General features: G+C 39.0%; 1 protein-coding gene across 6 annotated transcripts in view; it reads left to right on the top strand.

Moving 5' to 3' along the window:
• Uspl1 (ubiquitin specific peptidase like 1) overlaps positions 1 to 18,706 on the top strand; it is a 52,353-nt gene extending 33,647 nt beyond the window's left edge. For all 6 annotated transcript variants that reach the window (XM_029559641.1, XM_008825041.3, XM_029559640.1 and 3 more), the window contains 4 exons: positions 1,841 to 1,970; positions 5,687 to 5,812; positions 11,474 to 11,631; positions 16,677 to 18,706. In XM_029559641.1, the coding sequence (XP_029415501.1) occupies positions 1,841 to 1,970; positions 5,687 to 5,812; positions 11,474 to 11,631; positions 16,677 to 18,517 (2,255 nt within the window). In that variant the 3' untranslated portion in view covers positions 18,518 to 18,706. The remainder of the gene's footprint in view (positions 1 to 1,840; positions 1,971 to 5,686; positions 5,813 to 11,473; positions 11,632 to 16,676) is intronic.
• The last annotated feature ends 245 nt before the right edge of the window (positions 18,707 to 18,951 follow it).

The raw sequence follows: 18,951 nt of genomic DNA, 5'->3' as shown, positions 1-18,951 counted from the left end.
GTCTGAAGATACTAATGAGCAGTTAACAAAAGAGTTGAATAGTTAAACAGTAAGTAATGACTGGAAGATTTGTATCACAGCACCTAATGGTGTTTTAAGAAAATAATCGGATAAATGGTTGTAGTGTGGGGATTGGGAGTAGATTTAGAGGTAGAGACCATTTAACTAGGGTATAAAAAAATTGGGTCTTGTTGTTATTGTTGAGACAGGGTCTCCCTGTAGCCCCACTGGCCTGGAATTCACTGTGTAAACCAGACTGGCCACTGATAAGAGTTAGCATTTAAAGGCTGATTACTAATTACAGACTTACATTATAAACTTACAAGCTTATGCAGTTTTCTTTGCTAGGAGATTGACTTGTACTGTTGTTTATAAGAAATATTCTAATTTATGCCTTTTTATAAAAATGGCAAAAAAAAGGCAGTGTGATATCACAAAAATGACAATTAAAATAGCCTTTGTAACTACAGGTTTGTGTAGAATGTTCTTGGGTAGTAATACCTCCTGTGTGCCTTGTGGCCCTGCCAACATGACAATTGAAGGCCATGTGTTGGGCACCTCTAGTTCTGAGCTAGGGAAGGAACTGGACTATGAGAGTGAGGCTCTGTCCAGGGGAGGAGATGGGAGGACTTTGTCTCCTGGACCCTGTAAGTGAAGGAAGGAAATCAGCTGGAGAATGAATGTAAAATGTGAAGCCTCAGGGCTAGAGAGTTGGCTCAGTGCTTAAGAGCACTTGCTGCTCTTTCAGAGAACGTGAGTTCGGTTCCCAGCACCCATATCAGGTAGTTTACAACTGCCTGTAACTCCAGCTCCAGGGATCTGACACCCTAAGAGCACTTGCTGCTCTTTCAGAGAACGTGAGTTCGGTTCCCAGCACCCACATCAGGTAGTTTACAACTGCCTGTAACTCCAGCTCCAGGGATCTGACACCATCTTCTGGCCTCTGCAGGCATCCACACACAAGTGGCATACACTCACACAGACATACATAGACAGACAGATAGATAGATGATAGATAGATAGATGATAGATAGAGATAAAAAATTTTTAAAGAATGCGAAGCCTCCTCTTAAACTGGCTTACTGTTCTCAAAGAGGCATTCACTGTTCCATGATTGTTTTAATGACAACAAAATTCCCACATTGTCTATTCTTAAAGTTGCCAGAGTTTAATTGATCCTTTACCCTTGTGTATTAAGCCCTGTTCACATGTAGAACCAGTGGTTCAGAAAAGAAGCAGTGTTTCAGTGTTTCACTGGTTTTGACCAATTCTGACATTCTCTAGTATTTTCACTAATTTTTTTTTCTTATATATTCTAGCAAAACATTTACTTGATTTTTGTTTAAATATACACTATATACTGAGAACTTTTTTCCCTCTAAGACGGCAGTATGGTTGTTGTCTGTGTGTGTTTTTGCTGTCGAGTTTTTTGTTTGTTTGTTTGTTTGTTTGACTTTTTGAGACAGGGTCTCCCTGTAGCCCCAGCTGGCCTGAATCACTATGTAGACCAGGCTGGCCCTGAACTCACAGAGCTCCGCCTGCCTCTGCCTCCCAAGTGTTGGGATTAAGGGCATGTGCCACAACGTGTAGTAGGTCTTGTGTGTTTTTGTCCTCAGTTTTTGTAACATTTCCAAAATAAGAGACTGATAGCATGATAATTACGTTTATGCTGAACATGTCTGGAAATGCTTTTAACTGTCCTCTAAATCCAGCTGTGAATGACTTACTCTGTGTGCTCTATTCACATATTTATACTGTAAATACAGTGAAAAAGACACTGTTGATTTAGGTTTCCTTTTGATGTTGTTATATGTAACCATTTTTCCTTTTCTTTTTGAAGGTGAGATGGAAAGCCCTGTGTTTGCACTTCCCCTGCTGTTAAAAATAGAACCCCACATTGAAAAGCTCTTTATATATTCTTTTTCTTGGAATTTTGAATGTTCACAATGTGGACACCAGTATCAAAACAGGTTAGTTTTTAGTTTTTAAAATGAGTTCATTCTGCTGAACTAGTTCTCAGTAATGTGCACTTTCTGTACCTATAATACTATTCTATCCTGATACTTCTACCCTTAACAGCATTCCCCCCTACCCCTGTTTGTTTGTTTGTTTGTTTGTTTGTTTGTTTGTTTGTTGCTTTGGAGACAAGGTCTGCTATAGTACAGCCCAAGCAGCCTAAAACTTGCTATGTAGCCTAGGTTAGCTAAGACTTGAGATTTTCTTGCCTCATTATTTACAGTACTAGAATTACAAGCATGTATCACCATCTCTTGGTTCCTTCCCCATCTTTTTTTTTTTTCTTTTTCCAAGATAGGTTATTGCTAAGTAGCTCAGGCTGAACTCAGATTTGCCACCTTCTTGCTCTAGCCTCCTAAGTTCTAAAATTACAGGCTAGATCACAGATGGCTCCCACACCTTAAGCTTTCTCACCTCTAAAGTTAAAAGGACAGTTTGTAGCACCAGAAACTTGTTGCTTCCTGCTTTAAATTAGGTTTAAAAATCTATGGTTTAAGCCAGGCTTATGGCACATGCCCTTAATCTCAGCAATTGGGAGGCAAATGTAGGTGGATGTCTGTGAGATAGAGGCAAGCCTGGTCTACATATTGAGTTCCAGGCCAGCTGGGGTTACAAAATAAAACAAAATCTCAAAATAAAACAAAAAGAATGCTTGGCTGAAATGATTGCTGAAAAGAATTTTCTTAATTTCTTTGATGGGAAGCTGGGAACACATGAAAGTAACACCCTTCAGATCCTTAGCTCAGACTTGTGCTGAGAATTCCTCTAACAGTGTTTTTTTTTTTGGAAAAAAAAAAAAGTCAGTTTTTTGTCTGCTTTAGTCTTTGATGACAGAGGCTTATCTGAGGCTCCTAGAGGATAGTGGCACATCTCTCGGCTAACTTCCCTTCCTATTCAGGGGAACAATCAGACAGGACAACTGTTTTGTCTCACACTTTCACCTTAACCTCACCAGAGAAGCTGCTGGCTGGCATTTAAACAATGACCTGTCCTGTTGATCATTTATTCAGATTATTACAGTGGAGATTGATCCTCTTTAACTTACATACTAGCAAGTCTCAAAAGTTATTAAGTAAATATATGTTATAAGTTAAGTTATTAAGTTACTAAGTAATTATATACAGCTGTATCTAAATAAGAGGTTCTTAGTAGGTATGGAACAGTCAAAGAGACTTGAGTCTGGCAGAATGCTGTAGGGAAGGCAACAGAAAGTTTGGTTTTTAGCCAGTTAGCTCAAGACTGCTAGAAAGGGGTAAGAATTCACAATGATACTTGAATACTTTATGTAAGCAAGTAAGGATGCTGTTTCCAGATTTTCTGCTATTGATTTGTGTGAGTGACCTGGTTTCCTAGGAACTCCTTGAGCATGACCCCCCCACCCCCAATCCTGATTTGACAAATATGAACACAAGGCAAGGGTAGCACACAAGTAAGTTGCAGAATCAGGAGGCACACTAGCTTTTCTTGCCTCCATGGCTTTCTCGCCCACTGGTAAATTCCCTAATCACTACCCTTATTTTTAATAATATAAATAAGGTTGATGATTAGAATGAGCTTAATTATAGCTTTTCTAGAATCTACATCCTGGTAGCTTGACAGCTTTTCATTGAATGTTCTCTGTGCCAGGAGCTCACCTGGCTACTGGGATGATTGCTGTTCAGACTGTTAGTTGGTAACTACTGTAAGTAGTAATGAACTTTCAGGAAAGGACCAGAGACTTAGTAATTAATTTGATCTTTATGTTTCCTTTGCACACAAGCTAAGTGAGTTCTTGAGTTGTGTGGACAGAGCTCCAGGAGAAGCCATCAAACACTTTGGTTTGGGTTTTGTTTTTGTTTTTGTTTTTTGTTTGTTTTTTATTTTTGTCTTTTTGAGACAGGGTCTCCCTGTAGCCCCTGCAGTCCTGGAACTCACTATGTAGGCTAGAAGTGGCCTTGAACTCACAGATCTGCCTGCCTCTGTCTCCTGAGTGCTTGTTGTTTTCTTTCTAAAAAACTTTTTTTAATTTATTTTTAATCATTTTTATGTATGTATTGCCTGAATGTAAGTGCACCTATGTTGTGCAGTGTCCTCAGAGTACAGAGGAGGGCATCGGATCCCCTGAAACTGGAGTTGTAGATGGTTGTTAGCCACCTTGTGGGTGCTGAGATTTGAACCCAGGTCTTCTGAAAGAACAGCCAAGACTTTCCGATGAGCTGAGCCACCTCTCCCTGCCCAGACACCGTTTTGTTTTTGCTTTTTTGAGACATGGTCTCTCTGTAGCCCCAACTGGCCTTGAACACAGAGACCCGCCTGCCTCTGCCTCCCAAGTGCTGGGATTAAAGGTGTATGGGTGTATGACACCACGCCTGGCTTGTTTTTATTTTATTTTTTTTAATCTTTCATTCCAACAACCAGTTAAGGAGTCAAAGCTAAAGTGAAATGGAATTTCAATAACTCGCTTCGGTGATATAATATAAATTCATTTCCACTGATCTGACAGACAATCCAGCCAGTTCACTCATTTTAGAGCTTTTTTTTGTGTGTGCCAGTGTAAGGACTTTTACTTTAGTGAATACTCTCAGGGGATAATTAAAAATCTGGCCCACAGAGACTGGCAGTAGATTTAGGTCCCAATCTGTCTGTCATTCATTGCCTCTACAAAGGCAGAAGTAGTACTTAGAGTTGTTTGGCAGGGGAGTGCCTCACACTACCTAGCTGTACCTACAGTTAGTGTTCAGAAATGCCAGTGGTCTTGGGGAATATTAACATTTGTTCAGACAAACTCCCTATTACTAGGTGAAAAAGTAGGAGTCTTTGCTTAATGCTATCTTTAAGAATGAAGAGCTTGGGGTATAGTCCGTCTGTTAATACCTTTTTGTTGCTTTGCATTTAAATTGTTAGCTTTCCTACAAACTGATCTTTTGTTAATAACCAGTACTTTGCTCACTTACCATATGCCAGTATTTTTCATTTAGGGAAAAAAAAGCTTGTGTTTCTTTGGTAACTGCTGTTTTAATTTAAGATCCATTTATTATAGTTGATGCAACTCAGGTTAAGTGTACATCTTCAAAGATCATCTGGACTAATGTTGTCAAGTATTCGGACTAATGTTGTCAAGTATTCAGACTAAAGTGAAAAAGCAAAATTCGACAACTAATTTTTTTCTAATCAAGAAAGTTAAATTGTATATTTGAAAATACCCCCCCTCCCCTTTTTGTCAGTAGTGGTTAGCCAGATTGAGTTGAATGATAAATGAGTTCTTAAATTCAACAATCTTAAGAATAGTGAGAGCCAGAGGGGCTCTGTTGCCTCCTCATAATAGGATGCTTAACAATGTCTAGAGACATTGGGTGCTGTAACAGGGGGCTCATCCTGGCATGTGTCTAGAGACCAGGGATGACAGGGTCATTCACCATGTATGTGCACAGTAGTGCCTCACATATAATTGTGTGATATTAGCTGTCAGTGGCATTACTGTTGAACCTCTGCCTGTCAAACTTTCTTGCTTCCCTCACAGTTGAAAAACTAGAGTCTCTACAGAGAGCTGCTTTATCAGTAGTAAGGAGGTTATTACTGTACATGATTTGGGAAAATGAAGGATGAGTTATTTTAGACTGGTTTAAATTAATATAAACGAATTTAATATAGATGAATTTACATTGTGCCTTTTTTTTTTTTTTTTTAATAGGTGTTTGAAGAATCTGGTCACCTTTACAAATGTTGTCCCTGAATGGCACCCACTTAACGCTGCCCATTTTGGTCCATGTAACAGTTGTAATAGTAAATCACAAATAAGAAAAATGGTACTGGAAATGTGAGTTTAAATTTCCTTATAATTTTTAGAGTTAAAATGAAGATGAGTTACTTTTTTTTCCATGTATAATTGGAAAGTAGTGACTACATCCTACTTCTTTGAATTTGAGCTTAACATACACTTATGATTTGCTCATTGCTTGTCATTGTTAAGAACTCTGTATAGGCATGCTGTCCCAGGGGAATTACTACAGTAGGTTTGCTTTAGGATGATTTGACCCAATCTCCTGGATTTTCTTCTTTTGTGGGGGAGGGAGGCTTTTTTTCTCTCTTTGGGGACAATAAATTTTTTTCTTCTCTGTCATTAGAATTCTGGGATTTCTTTCATTTCCAGAGCTAAGATGTTTGCGAGATATGCTAGGGTCTCATCTATCTAAATTTCCATCTTCTAGATACCAGCCTGCTTTCATCATTTTATAAGCTTTCTCCTGCTCTTGAGCAGATGTTTTCACTGTATTTGTCAGCTGTTTGCTTCATTCTGAATAGTTGCTGAAACTGGAGACCGATCCTATCATCTGCTCAGTAGAGGCCAGGGATGGTGCTAAATGTCACCAGTTAACAGTGTTACCAAAATTACTCCCTCCTTCAACTCATGGGTGGTTCCAGCAGTCCACTCACATGTGCATATCCTTTTTAGCCTCTCATTCAGTCTAACTCTATATTAAGGAAATGAGGTACAACTTGATATAATCCACCAGTGATACTAACCTCTGCTGCTCTCAAATCTGCCAGAAATTCCACAGACTCATTTCTAAAGGTTTATTCTCATTAAAGTATTAAATCTCAGTTAATTTAACAGTACCATAGGCTTAAATTGAAAAACAGAGTGACTGTCTGCCTCACTCACCTTCCTAGGCTTCTGCTTCAAATCAAAGTGGTGTTTACTTTGACAAGGCAAAGTAAGATGGCTTATGTAATACAGTTTGTGCTTCTCTATTTTTGGTTTTTTTTTTGAGATAGGGTCTTGTTGTGCAGATTAGGGTAGACTCAAAGTCATGATCCTGCCTCCCAAGTGCTGGAATTATAGTCATGTACCATCACTTGGTTCTCTTCTCCTTATGTAATGGCTTAGAACTCAGGCTTCTCCATTTGCACCTGACCTTTCAGTGTGAGTACATGTGGTTAAACTAGAACTCAGTGCTTATGTTATTATTTTTTTATATATATATTATATATATATATATAATTTTCTCTCTGTGTATACGGTAATAGTTTTTGTTGTTTTCATTTGTTTTGTGGTTTGTTAATGGAATTTCCCCCAATTGTCCTTAGCACATTGTGTCTTAGCACATGCAAATGCTTCAGATCTTTGGAAGCACGCCCTTTTTTCTGGAAACTTCTGCTGACTTCCATCTTTCACTCTTATTTCTGGGCCTAATGACGCTGCTATGGGCATGCTGCCCAGGAGTTCTCTTTATACATTCTCAGTCCCTATTCAGTTTTTTTAAGTCCAGACCTCATCCCATGTTCCACAACATCTGTTGCATGTACATATTGAGTCTTAGGGGGTCTATGGGACAAAGAGGCTCTCCTCATCAGTATGCCGCTGTGTAGCACTTACATCACTGTGTCATCTATTCTGCTGTGCCAGGTACACTTCTGTCTACTGTCATCTTCTAAATATTTATTGGCTTTCACATTTCTTTGTCCTTGTAGGCTGTTGGGTGGGTTTGTCCTTCACTGTCCCTCAGTAACATCTGAATGTGAGGCATAGTGGGAAGGAAGAGAGCTGTGTTAACCAGACTATAACCTGACTTGACCATCGGGGTTCTAGATTTTGAGATCTAAGTGTTCAGGGTTTCTCTTTGCAATCCTTTTCCTTGATGGTGAGATTACTACCAGTCACACATGGCTTAATATTCTGTTTCTTATTTCAGTCTTTATTCTGCAGAAAATGCTTTATAGTATTTGTAAGTTCCTTCACTATCTCCAGAGAACAATTTGTATTCCTTTGTTGAATAGTTGAATTTTTCTAAAGATATGTTTATATTTTTCTAAAGATACCTGTATATTTGTTTATATTATGGCTAATATGATCCAGTCCTAATCATTTGAACTGTAACTGATTATACAGGTTTCTTTTTTGTTGTTTGTTTGTTTTGTAGTCCTGACTGGCCTAGAATTCACTGTGTAGACCAGTCTCACCTTGAACACTCAGAGATCTATCTACCTGCCTCTGCCTCCCAAGTGCTGGAATTAAAGGCTTGTGCCACCACAACCTGCAGGTTTTTGATTTCTCATCATAGTCTGAAGTACTTAAAATGGTATAACCAATACAAGGTTTAGAATAATATGGTTTAGAAATTACATTTTCAGACTTTTTTCTATCTGAAGGCTACATTATTACAGTGCAAATGTAATATGTAGAATTTTTAAATTTGCATTTTTTAAGATTTGAATTACTACATAAATTCAGGTGAAACTCAAAAGTTTCTTAATCCAGCTGTTAGTACAAGATGTGGCCACTCTGTGGTAGAGGACTGGTGGGTGGTTCTAGTATTCTTCTGTGGCAGAACTGATAACAGTCTCTTTGTGCTTTCTCTTTGCTGCTGTCTTTTCTTTTCCTGAGATACATCCTTATGAGTTCAGCCCCATGCTAGGCGAATGCAAATGAAGCCTTCTCATGACTCTAGCTCCAGGTCTGTTATTCCATTCTGTCCAGTTTTTGCATGGTTGAGGCAGAGCCTACCTGGCTTTCCTCAAATCTGAGCATCCTCTCTGACCGACACTCCAGCATTGGAGTGGAGGGTAGGAAGAAGCCTGAAAATAAAATACAGGACAAAGTTCCTGAGAGACAGGGAATGAGACTAGCAGAGGTTTGGGGTAGGAAAATACTATGGCTTATAGGGGATACTGAAGTCTAGTGGACCCAAAAGCAGCAAGGAGAGGAGGATGCATTTTATGTCACTATTTATAGGCTGTGCCGTTAAAACATGCCATTAAGAAAGAAAGACGCTGCCTGTTTAATTAAGTGCATTACAACCTCGGGCATGTTTACCAAAAAAGAAAAAGGGGGGAAAAATTTCGAGTTTGTCTTTTGGAACTTACCACCAAGTTTTATAAAATAGAATGGGGGTGGGGTTCAGGGAGCTCATTGGTCTATCTGTTTAGCGCATGTGAGGCCCAGGTTGAATCCTCACACCAAGAAAAACGAAAATGTGGAAAGGAGAGCATTCTGAGGGTTTGGTCAAAATAGTAAGAAAACCCTCTAAAGAATTGGGATTGTTGCTTGGCATGGAGGTGCAGGCCTATAATCCCAGCACTTGGGAGGTGGAGGCAGAAGGATCAGGAGTTGAAGGCTAGTCTCAATTACAAAGAAATGTGGCCATTAGGCCCTGGAGAACTTTTTTGTGTAAGTCAACCTTCTGACAGTAAGCTTGGTTCAAGGATATTATAAAATTTGTCATTTCCCCCACCCACCCTCTGCCCTGGGTAATAAAATTTCTATCCCATCAAGGTCTCAAAGCAGACCTTTGAGGGATTCACTTCTATTCAACTAGAATTTGAGTATCGCTACATCTAAGAAACTGAAATGTGTGGAGTTTTAGTCTTGGCATTTTTTTAGTTTTACTCATTTGTCCATGAATACTTCAGAAAGCTCAGAACATACGAAAAGCATAAAATCTGGCAGGTGACTTTAGTTACATTATCTAATTATTCTTACTAATACATTTCTTGGGTAAACTCAAAGGCAAGAAACTATTAAGATTTCCTAGCCTAAATAAATAAAACTGGTTGTGCTTGTATACACCTTTAATCCCACCCAGCACATAGGCAGAGCTGGATCTACAGGGAGATCACCTGTCTCAAAAAAGACCAAAAAAAAAAAAAAAAAGATTTCCTAGTCTAGAATTATTATTTGCTTATTTTACGTAAGTAGCCTCAGAAGATATTTGGAATGTTATCATACATATGAGGCCTTGGAAACTAAATATCACCAAGACTTTAATATTTTATTAATTTTTAGAGTAATATACGTTCAAATAAATATTGTAGAGGCTGGGGCCTGCCTTTCTAACTCTGAGACTTTCTGTTTTACTGTAAATTACTGATGAAAAGACACATCCTTCAGTTTTATAAAACAATTGGTTTGTGTATAGTTCACTGTACAGTTTGTAGTCAGTCACATCTTACAGTTTCCAAGGTAGGTATTACTTTTTTAGAGGGTAAAAGAGGGGCTGGAGAGATGGCTCAGTGGGTAAGAACACTGGCTGTTCTTGCAGAAGACCTAGGTTTGAATCCCAGCACCTACATGGCAGCTAACAGCTGTCTGTAACTCCAGTTCCAGGGGATCCAGCAGCCTCTTCTGTCCTCCACGGGCATTGCACCACACGGATGTACTTATCTACATGCAGGCATAACACTCATACACATAAAATAATAAATAAAATATATTTAAAAGGGGGAAAAAAATTTGGTGTTACAGTTTGTAGAACTTTATAGGTTCTTTGTAGACTTAATTACTCTCTTAAAATAATTGACAGGGAATAATTTACAGATTACTCCTTGACAGTTTGAATAATCTTGCATTTTGGACATAGATTCAAGTTCATTTCAGCTAAATAAGTTTTGATAAAGTAAGTAAATTTTGGCCGGGTGTGGTGGCACACGCCTATCGTCCCAGCACTTGGGAGGCAGAGGCAGGCGGATGGATCTCTGTGAGTTCAAGGCCAGCCTGGTCTACATAGTGAGTTCCAGGACAGCTGGGGCTACAGGGAGACCCTGCTTCAAAAAGACCAAAAAAAAAGTAAATTTTGACAACTGTTTAAATGTTAGGAAAAGGGCTATCCAACATTTCCTAAATCCCAAGAATTTTGTTTAGTTATTTGAGGCCCATCTCTGGGTTTTGTGTAGTTTGACATGTTACAGTAATGATAAAATGTATTTTTGAAATTATGAACATTTTGGAATTTATAATAAATCAGCCAGTATGTTTTGCTTTCTTCTGTACTTGAAATACAAATTAACTTTTTCTGAAATAGAAATTTGAATTTAATAGATCTCTTTACTTCCTGAAAGGAGAGAAATAACGCCAAAGTAATGTTTACTTGTGAATCTTAGGTTTAAGATTTTCAGATATTACCTTCTCCATTTAACAGAGGTGATTGATTTGGGAACTCAATGCTAAAGGCAATCCTAAAAGATCTGGACTTTTTCCTTTTGATTCTATAAAGTAGTTACTCTTGAAAGTAGTGGCTCTTCAAGCCAAAGTGCATTGCTGCTTACCAAGCAGTTTTTGTTTAATGGTCTTTGTTAGTTTTATTGCATGGTGGCTTCCACCTATCAGTGATAGCATTTCAAAAAGAGTTTGGTGTTACACATCTTAGAATTACTTCTCTGTTTCTAATTAAGGCACACATCTGGAGGTGTTTGAGAAAATTAGTGTAGCTAACCTTGAAAGTATATCATCTTGTGGTGGGTTTTTTTTTTTTTTTTTTTTGGTCATTTTGAAACAGGGTCTCTCTATAGCCCCAGCTAGCCTGGAACTCACTATGTAGACCAGGCTGGCCTTGAACTCACAGAGATCCGCCTGCCTCTGCCTCCTGCCTCCCATGTGCTGGGACTACAGGTGTGTGCCACCATGCCCGGCATGTGTATGATCTTTTGTATGGCAGGCACGTGGCATTAAATTGTTTGACTTCTCTTGCCTTCTCTCCCACAGAGTGTCTCCCTTATTCATGCTGCACTTTGTAGAAGGCTTACCGCGTAGTGATTTGCAGCACTACGAATTTCAGTTTGAAGGCAGTCTTTATCAGATAACATGTGTAATACAGTATCAAGCAAGTAATCATTTTATAACATGGATTTTAGATGGTGATGGTAAGTGTTTAAATGTCTTATTTTATGATAATGAGCATGCAAAATATAGTAGTCTAATGGGGTTTGTTTTAAAGACAAACTTTACCTTGACTCTTTTTCTCTGCTACCTTTGCCTTTGATTCTTCTGCCCCTTCTTCCTCTTAAAACTGTGGTTTTGCATCTCCTTCCTAACTCTTCTATACATCTATAGATATCTATTTACTCACTTTTTTTTCTTTTCTTATTTATTTTTTTACACGTATGAGTGTATTGCCTGCATGTATATAAGTGCACCCATGTCACACAATGCCCATGGAGGTCAGAAGAGGGTATTAGATCCCCTGGAACTGGAGTTACAAATGGTTCTTATCCGCCATGTGAGTGCTGAGAACCAGACATGGGTCCTCTGCTGAGTCATTTCTTCAGCCCCTTAACTTGTGTTTCTAGCTAGCTGGTTTTTTGAGGCAGTGTCTCATTATGCTACCCAACCTAGCCTTGAACTTATGATCTCCTCCTTCAGCCCAAATGCTGTACCACCACGCCCATCATTTCTTGTTTAGTAAAGGAAGATCAGATACTGCTGTTCGTTTGGGATTTGGTGTTTGTTTTTTCTCTTTTGTGGGTTTTTATTTTGTTTGGTGTTTGTTTTTTGTCTTTTTTGAGACAGAATCTCCCTGTAGCCCCAGCTGGCCTGGAACTCATGGAGATTGGCCTCCCTCTGCCTCCTGACTGCTGGGATTAAAGGCCTGTGCCACCATGCCCGGCCTCTTGTGTTTGTTTTCAAATTACATGTGTGACATGTGTTGAATATGGAAACGTGGATAGTGGGATCTGAAAGTACTTTCTACTTTAGAAAGAAAGTACATCATAGCCAGGTGTGGTGGCACATGCCTTTAGTCCTAGCAGAGGCAGGCAGATCTCTGAGGCCAGCCTGGTCTACATAGTGAGTTCCAAAAAGACCACTCAAAAACACCAAAAAAAAAAAAAGAAAGATTTCATCATATTAAAGGTTTTTGATAGAAAGCAGAAAATGTAACTTTTGCTAAGTTTGCAGTTGTTAGTAAATATAAATAGATGTAAACATCTAAGAATGTTGAATGTTAGACTATGTGGCCCTTCTGTTACTGAGATGGCATATCTGAATCTATAGTGTACTGAAAGCTATAGCCAATATAAAACCTTTACTCTGATAATTATGCTTTTCAGTGGACAGCTAAATAAATACAGTGTACGAAATTTGGTTATTTGTTCACTATTAAGTTTGTTTTCCTTACAGTGTTCACTTTGTCTTAGACAAGATAATTCCATTCCCTTAAAGTATATATCAAGGCTAAGGATATAGCTTAGTGGCCTAGCATATCCAAGGCCCTAGATTCCATCACCAATACTATGCCAAAGGAGTTTGTATCAGTATTGTAAAGGATTACTTTGATAGAACCATTTTCTATCATTTGGTCACTTTTTATATTTAATATTGCCCCTTGGCAAATTGGATGGATAATGTACTATTGTATTATGAAAGGACTTTGCAAGCTCAGACATTGTAAATAATTATTATCTTGAAGTTTTTACTTTGCTGTCAAATTTGGTTATTAAGTAGTTCTTTACAGACAAAACCAAAAGCCCAACTTTAACTTCATTGCATTCAGTGAAAAATCCAGCATGGTTTTTCATCCTGACAGCCTATAGAATCATGATTAACTTATAAAAAATTTCCTGGTTCTATTCTGGGTCGGTCTTAAGAGATTAGGTCCAAATACTGATAATGTCTTGCAAACTCTAATGTGCACATATTGGAAAGTGACTGATGCAGGCAAACTAAAAAGTCGCATGTTTTTATTTGTTACAGAATAAGAAATAGTACATTCTAGGTTATTAGTGCATATCCTCATAAACCATATACTTAGTGATTGGTTTTGTTTTAGAATGCGATAGTTATTATCAGATCTCTTTTATTTTCCTTTTTCCAAGTTAACTGTCTTTAGAGAGTGCCCAGTGCATGGACTATAAACTAAATTTGGTTCTATTAGCTATTTTTCCCCCTTCTGTGTACATCCCACATCTGACTTGTTAATATCTGTGAACCTACAATAGCACATTATTACCCAGATACATTGGTAAATGTATACTGACATATATCTGCCATTATAGTACCATACAGAATAATTTCATTACTCTAAAAATGTTCCACCAGTTCATTCTTCCCCCAGTTGCATATGTCTTGATCTTTCTAGTGTTTCCATAGTTATGTTTTTCCAAAATGTCAAATAGCTTGAATCATACACAGTATGGACTTTTCAAATTGTCTTATTTCACTTAGTAATAAGAATTTAGAGATCTTTTCATAGCTTGATAATACATTTCTTTGTATTACTGAGCAACAGCCCATTGTTTGGATGGGCTACAGTTTATATACATTCTCCTAAGAGAAAACATCAGTTGGTAAATTGCTTACTGTGAAGCATGAAGATCTAAGTTTGATCCCCAGAACCCATGTCAAAAAGCTGGGAGTGGTGGTGCACACATGTATCCCAGCTGGCGAGGTAGGATCCCTAGGGCTTGCTGGCCAGCCAGCCTGCCTACTTCACAAGTTCCAAGCCAAAACAAAGGTGGACAGCACCTGAGGAATGCCACCCAAGGTTGTCTTCTGGTCTCCTGCCACACACAAAGAGAAAACATTGTGGTAGTGTCAACATTTAGGTAGTTAGGAGTAACAGTGCTTAAATGTCTACATGAAAGCTTTAGTGTGGATATAACTTTTCAGCCCACTTGCATAAGTACCAAGGAGTTTGGTTGCTGGATCCAAAGAGGCTGTACTGTTTCATATTCATATGTCAGTGAAGGAGGATTACTGTTGTTCCATGCCCTTGCCTGTGTGTGTGTGTGTGTGTGTGTGAGAGAGAGAGAGAGAGAGAGAGAGAGAGAGAGAGAGAGAGAATTAATGCAGAATAATGGTTTTCTCATAACATTTTCATGTGTGCATATCCTGTGCTTTGAGCATATTTAGCTTGGTTATTACCCCATACTTACCGCCCCCTCCAATCTTGGCGTAGTTTTCCTCTTTGACAAATTTTTTTTTTTTTAATCCATTGGGCCTTATCTGTTGTTCTTAGTCACTAATGATGCCCTCAGAATTGACCAGTATATGAGCAATTAAATTGGCCTGAAGCCCAGCTGCAGAAAGGTCTCTTTCTCCTTTCTTAACATCCTGGTTCCTCAAAATTAATCCCTTATGAGAGGTCTTTTCAGCCTATGACTGAAAATGGCTTCCTCAGATTAAAAATGAAGTGAGCTTTTTCTGTGTGCTCTTAGAAATCTTTGTTTCAGACTGTAGAGATGGCTCAGCAGTTAAGAGCACTGGCTGCTCTTACAGAGGACCCACATTCGATTCCCAGCACCCCCATTGCAGCTAATAACTGCCTATAATTCCAGTTCTAGTTCTAGGATCTGACACCCTCTTCTGTACTGCTAGAACCATGCTGTCTAAGGCACTATCACTGCCTTGAAAAAATATGATGGTTTCAGTGCTCACTATAACCCAGAGAATAGAAAATGTTTTACAGTGTGTATCTGATACTGAGCTTTATCAGTTCACCACATTTGATTTCATAGAAATACTGAGCTGTGTATTTTCAATGCCATAACAAAATTTACCATTTCAACATTTTGAGTTTATAGTTCATTGACATAATACTTTTTTTTTTTTTTTTAAGTTTTGTTTTGTTTTGAGACAGGGTCTCCTTTTAGCCCCCACTGGCCTGGAGCTCACTATGTAGAGACCAGGCTTGCCTTGATCTTACAAAGATCCTCTGCCTCCCTGGGGCTGGGATTAAAGGTGCACCGCCATGCCTGACTGGCATTAAATATTTATAATTTTATAAATCTCTCACCAGTATCCATTTCTATAATCTTTTCATCTGAAACTGAAGCTCTACTTATTAGAATTAACTCCCCATCTTATCCCCGTTCCTGGCAGTTGGTAACTACTATTCTATTTTGTGTCTCTCTGAGTTTGACAACTCTATTAAGTACCTTGTCTAAGTGGAGTCATTGTGTATTGGCTTTTTTGTGTCTTGCTTATTTCCATTAGCATATTTTAAAGGATATCCATGATATAGTATGTGTCAAGTTTCCTTCCTTTCTAAAGCTTTTTAAATCCTGTGTGTGTGTTATGTATTCATCTTGGATTGCTTACCTTTTATCTATTGTGAGTAATCCTACTATGACCATTGGTGGACAGGTATCTTAATTCCCTTCTTGTGGGTACATACCTATAAGTGGAATTGCCAAGTCTTTTGATAATTCTGTTTAACTTTTGGAAGAATGACTGGATTGTTTCTGTACTTTACATTCCTACGAGCAATACACAAAGTTCCAGTTTTTCCAGGGCCTTGCCAACAATCACTCTTTTTTCTTTCCTTTTTTTTTTTAAATATTTTATTATTTTTATTTTATGTGTATGTGTATATTGCCTGCATGTAGGTGAGTACACCTGTGTCGTGCAATGCCCATGGAGGACAGAAGAGGCTGTTGGATCCCCTGGAACTGGAGTTACAGACAGTTGTTAGCTGCCATATGGATGCTGGGATTCACACTCGGGTCTTCTGCAAGAACAGCCAGTGTTCTTAACCGCTGAGCCATCTCTCCAGCCCCTCTTTTTTTTCTTTTTTTAAGAACAATAGCTACAGAGCTAAGCATAGCCTTTAACTTCAGCACTCAGGAGATAGAGCCAGATGATCTATGTAAGATTAAGGCCAGCCTTGTCTGCATAGCGAGTTTCAGGGCAGCCGGGGCCACAGGAGACCCTGTCTCAAAAATAAACAAAGGATTTGAGAGAATGGAGACCCCCCCCCAAAAAAAAATGGAGACCAGCTGGCCTGGAACTCGCTATGTAGACCAGGCTGGCCTTGAACTCGTGAGCCACTGTGCCTAGCACAGAAGGCTGTGTTTTAAAAGTGTTTTTTTTTTTTTTGGTGTGTAATACAGCAGCTAAAAAGGGCAGAAGAAGGTGAAGGTAGGTGTTGTTTGTGAGTGTCTAACCTGGGACTTTCTTTCTCATCCCCCAGGAAGTTGGCTAGAATGTGATGACTTAAAAGGTCCATGTGCTAAAAGACATGAGGAGTTTGGAGTTCCTGCTTCAGAGATACATATTGTTATTTGGGAAAGAAAAATGTTCCAAGTAGTAGATAAAGAAGCTGCTTGCCTTCCACTCAAGAAGCATACATTAGGTGAGAAGCCAGCTTCTCCAGCACTGTGCTCTATGGGTGAGACTGCTGAGGCAGAAACCTCTGTCACTTACCCCACACATCTGTCAGTTGCTCCTCAGACCTTCCCACAGGACAAGGCTGAAGCTAAAGGTTTGGTTGATAGTATTTTACCTTTGACACTGGAAGGAACTATCCAGGAAGCTGCCTCTGTTTTTCAGATTGCCTCCAAAGACTTCCTATCAGAAGGCAATCCTGTGACAGAAAATATAAGCCTTGTCAAAGCAAATACTTTGCCATCACAGGAACCACTGATGACTTCTTTATTGTCTAATCTATGTAAAGAAAAGGTTATCCATGCCCAGTTTGTGGATGTAAGTTTCCCATCGCAAGTTGTAAATACAAACATGCAGTCGATACAGGCACATGCAGAAGACGCTGCAGTTCCTAAATCTGTGACTAATGTCCATGCTCCTGGTGGTGTTCAGGAAGTGAAGTCAGTGGAAACTGAGGACACTCAATTAAGATTCCTTCCACTACAAACTGAAAAACTAAAGCCAGAACAACATAGCACACCTCAGGTATCTAACTTGAAAAACAAAGCAACCACAACATACTCTAAAACTGTAACTGCCAAGTCATCACAGAATCGGCCTCTGAAAGAAAACCAGAAGAAGCCATTTGTGGGAAGCTGGGTTAAAGGCCTGTTGAGCAGGGGTGCTTCTTTCATGCCGCCATGTGTTTCAGCTCAGAACAGAAACTCTCTAGCTGATCTGCAGCCCTCAGTTAAAGGAGCAAATAATTTTGATGGTTTTAAAACTAAAAGTGTAAGTCAGAAGGCCAGCTGGGTGTCCAAGAAAGCTTGTGAGTGTGTAGCTGAGGCTTCTCCAGTCAGCAGCTCGACAGCATCAGGTAGCACAGCTGCTTTTCCACGTCCTTGTGGGAATGGTGCTTCAGAACTACTGAAGAAGCAGGAATGCTCCTCAGATGTAGCTCACCTCAGCCACAATTCCCATAGAAACGAAAACAGCATTTCTTTAGTAAGCCATGGAGCCTCAGCTGAAGATCAGATTCATAAACTTCGTCTAAAACTTCTTAAAAAGCTAAAGGCAAAAAAGAAGAAATTAGCTGCTCTTACGTCTTCCCCCCAAAATGGAACACTCCCAAGTGAAAATTTAGAAGCTGTGTCCCATTGTGGTTCTCCAAATGACTCTGAGTCAATAGAAGACTTATTAAACGAACTACAGTATCAGATTGACCTTGCTGATAACAAAGCCGGATGCACCACTGTTCCTAGTGTTACCTCATATAATAGTCAGAGTCATGAAGATATTTTAGCAGAATTATTGTCTCCTACAACTGTGTCAACTGAGCTCTCGGAAAATGTGGAAAGTGACTTTAGATACTTGGAAATGGGAGATGACAACAGCACCCCAGCACCAGTACCCAGTGAATTAAATGGTATTTCCAAGAACACTCATCTGAAACAGGACCACAATTACTGCAGCCCTACCAAGAAAAATCAATGTGAAGTTCAGCCAGGTTCACTAACAGACAACCCTTGCATAAGAGCATTGAACTTGGAGAGTCCTGTGAAGGCTGATATTTTTGATGAGTTTTTTTCCACATCAGCATTGAATTCTTTAACAAATGACACATTAGACTTACCTCATTTTGATGAGTATCTATTTGAGACTTGCTGAATGCTTATTAACTTTTAGTTTAGTATTTATTATTACTGTTAGAAGAATTTGTGTTTCTGTGTTAACTGAAGTGCACTGGCCCTATGTAATAACCATGAATAAAATGTAAGCTGCTGGTCCTTTACCTTTGATTTTGCCCATGAAGCATGCAATCTATTTTGCAAATTAAAATCCTCAGAGTTTTTGCTAGTTTCATTTTGTAATTGTAGAAGAATGAAAATTTCAAAATGTTAAGGATGAAAAGTATCTCTTTCTGGTAATTTGTACATTGGCTGCATTATATTTCTTGATGTTTAGGGGTGTGGGGAGATGACTCAGGCAGTAAAGTACTTGCTTTGCAACCTGAGTTCAGTTTCCAGAATCCATCCCCGGTGGTACACATCTGTAATTCCAGGTCTGAGGCCGGCCAGTCCAACCAAATTGGTGTGCTACAG

Source organism: Nannospalax galili, unplaced genomic scaffold (assembly GCF_000622305.1).
Source record: "Nannospalax galili isolate Female #2095 unplaced genomic scaffold, S.galili_v1.0 scaffold768, whole genome shotgun sequence".
In the NCBI taxonomy this organism is placed as follows: domain Eukaryota; kingdom Metazoa; phylum Chordata; class Mammalia; order Rodentia; family Spalacidae; genus Nannospalax; species Nannospalax galili.
Note: the sequence above shows the minus strand (reverse complement) of the source record. Positions and strands in the feature narration are given on the sequence as shown.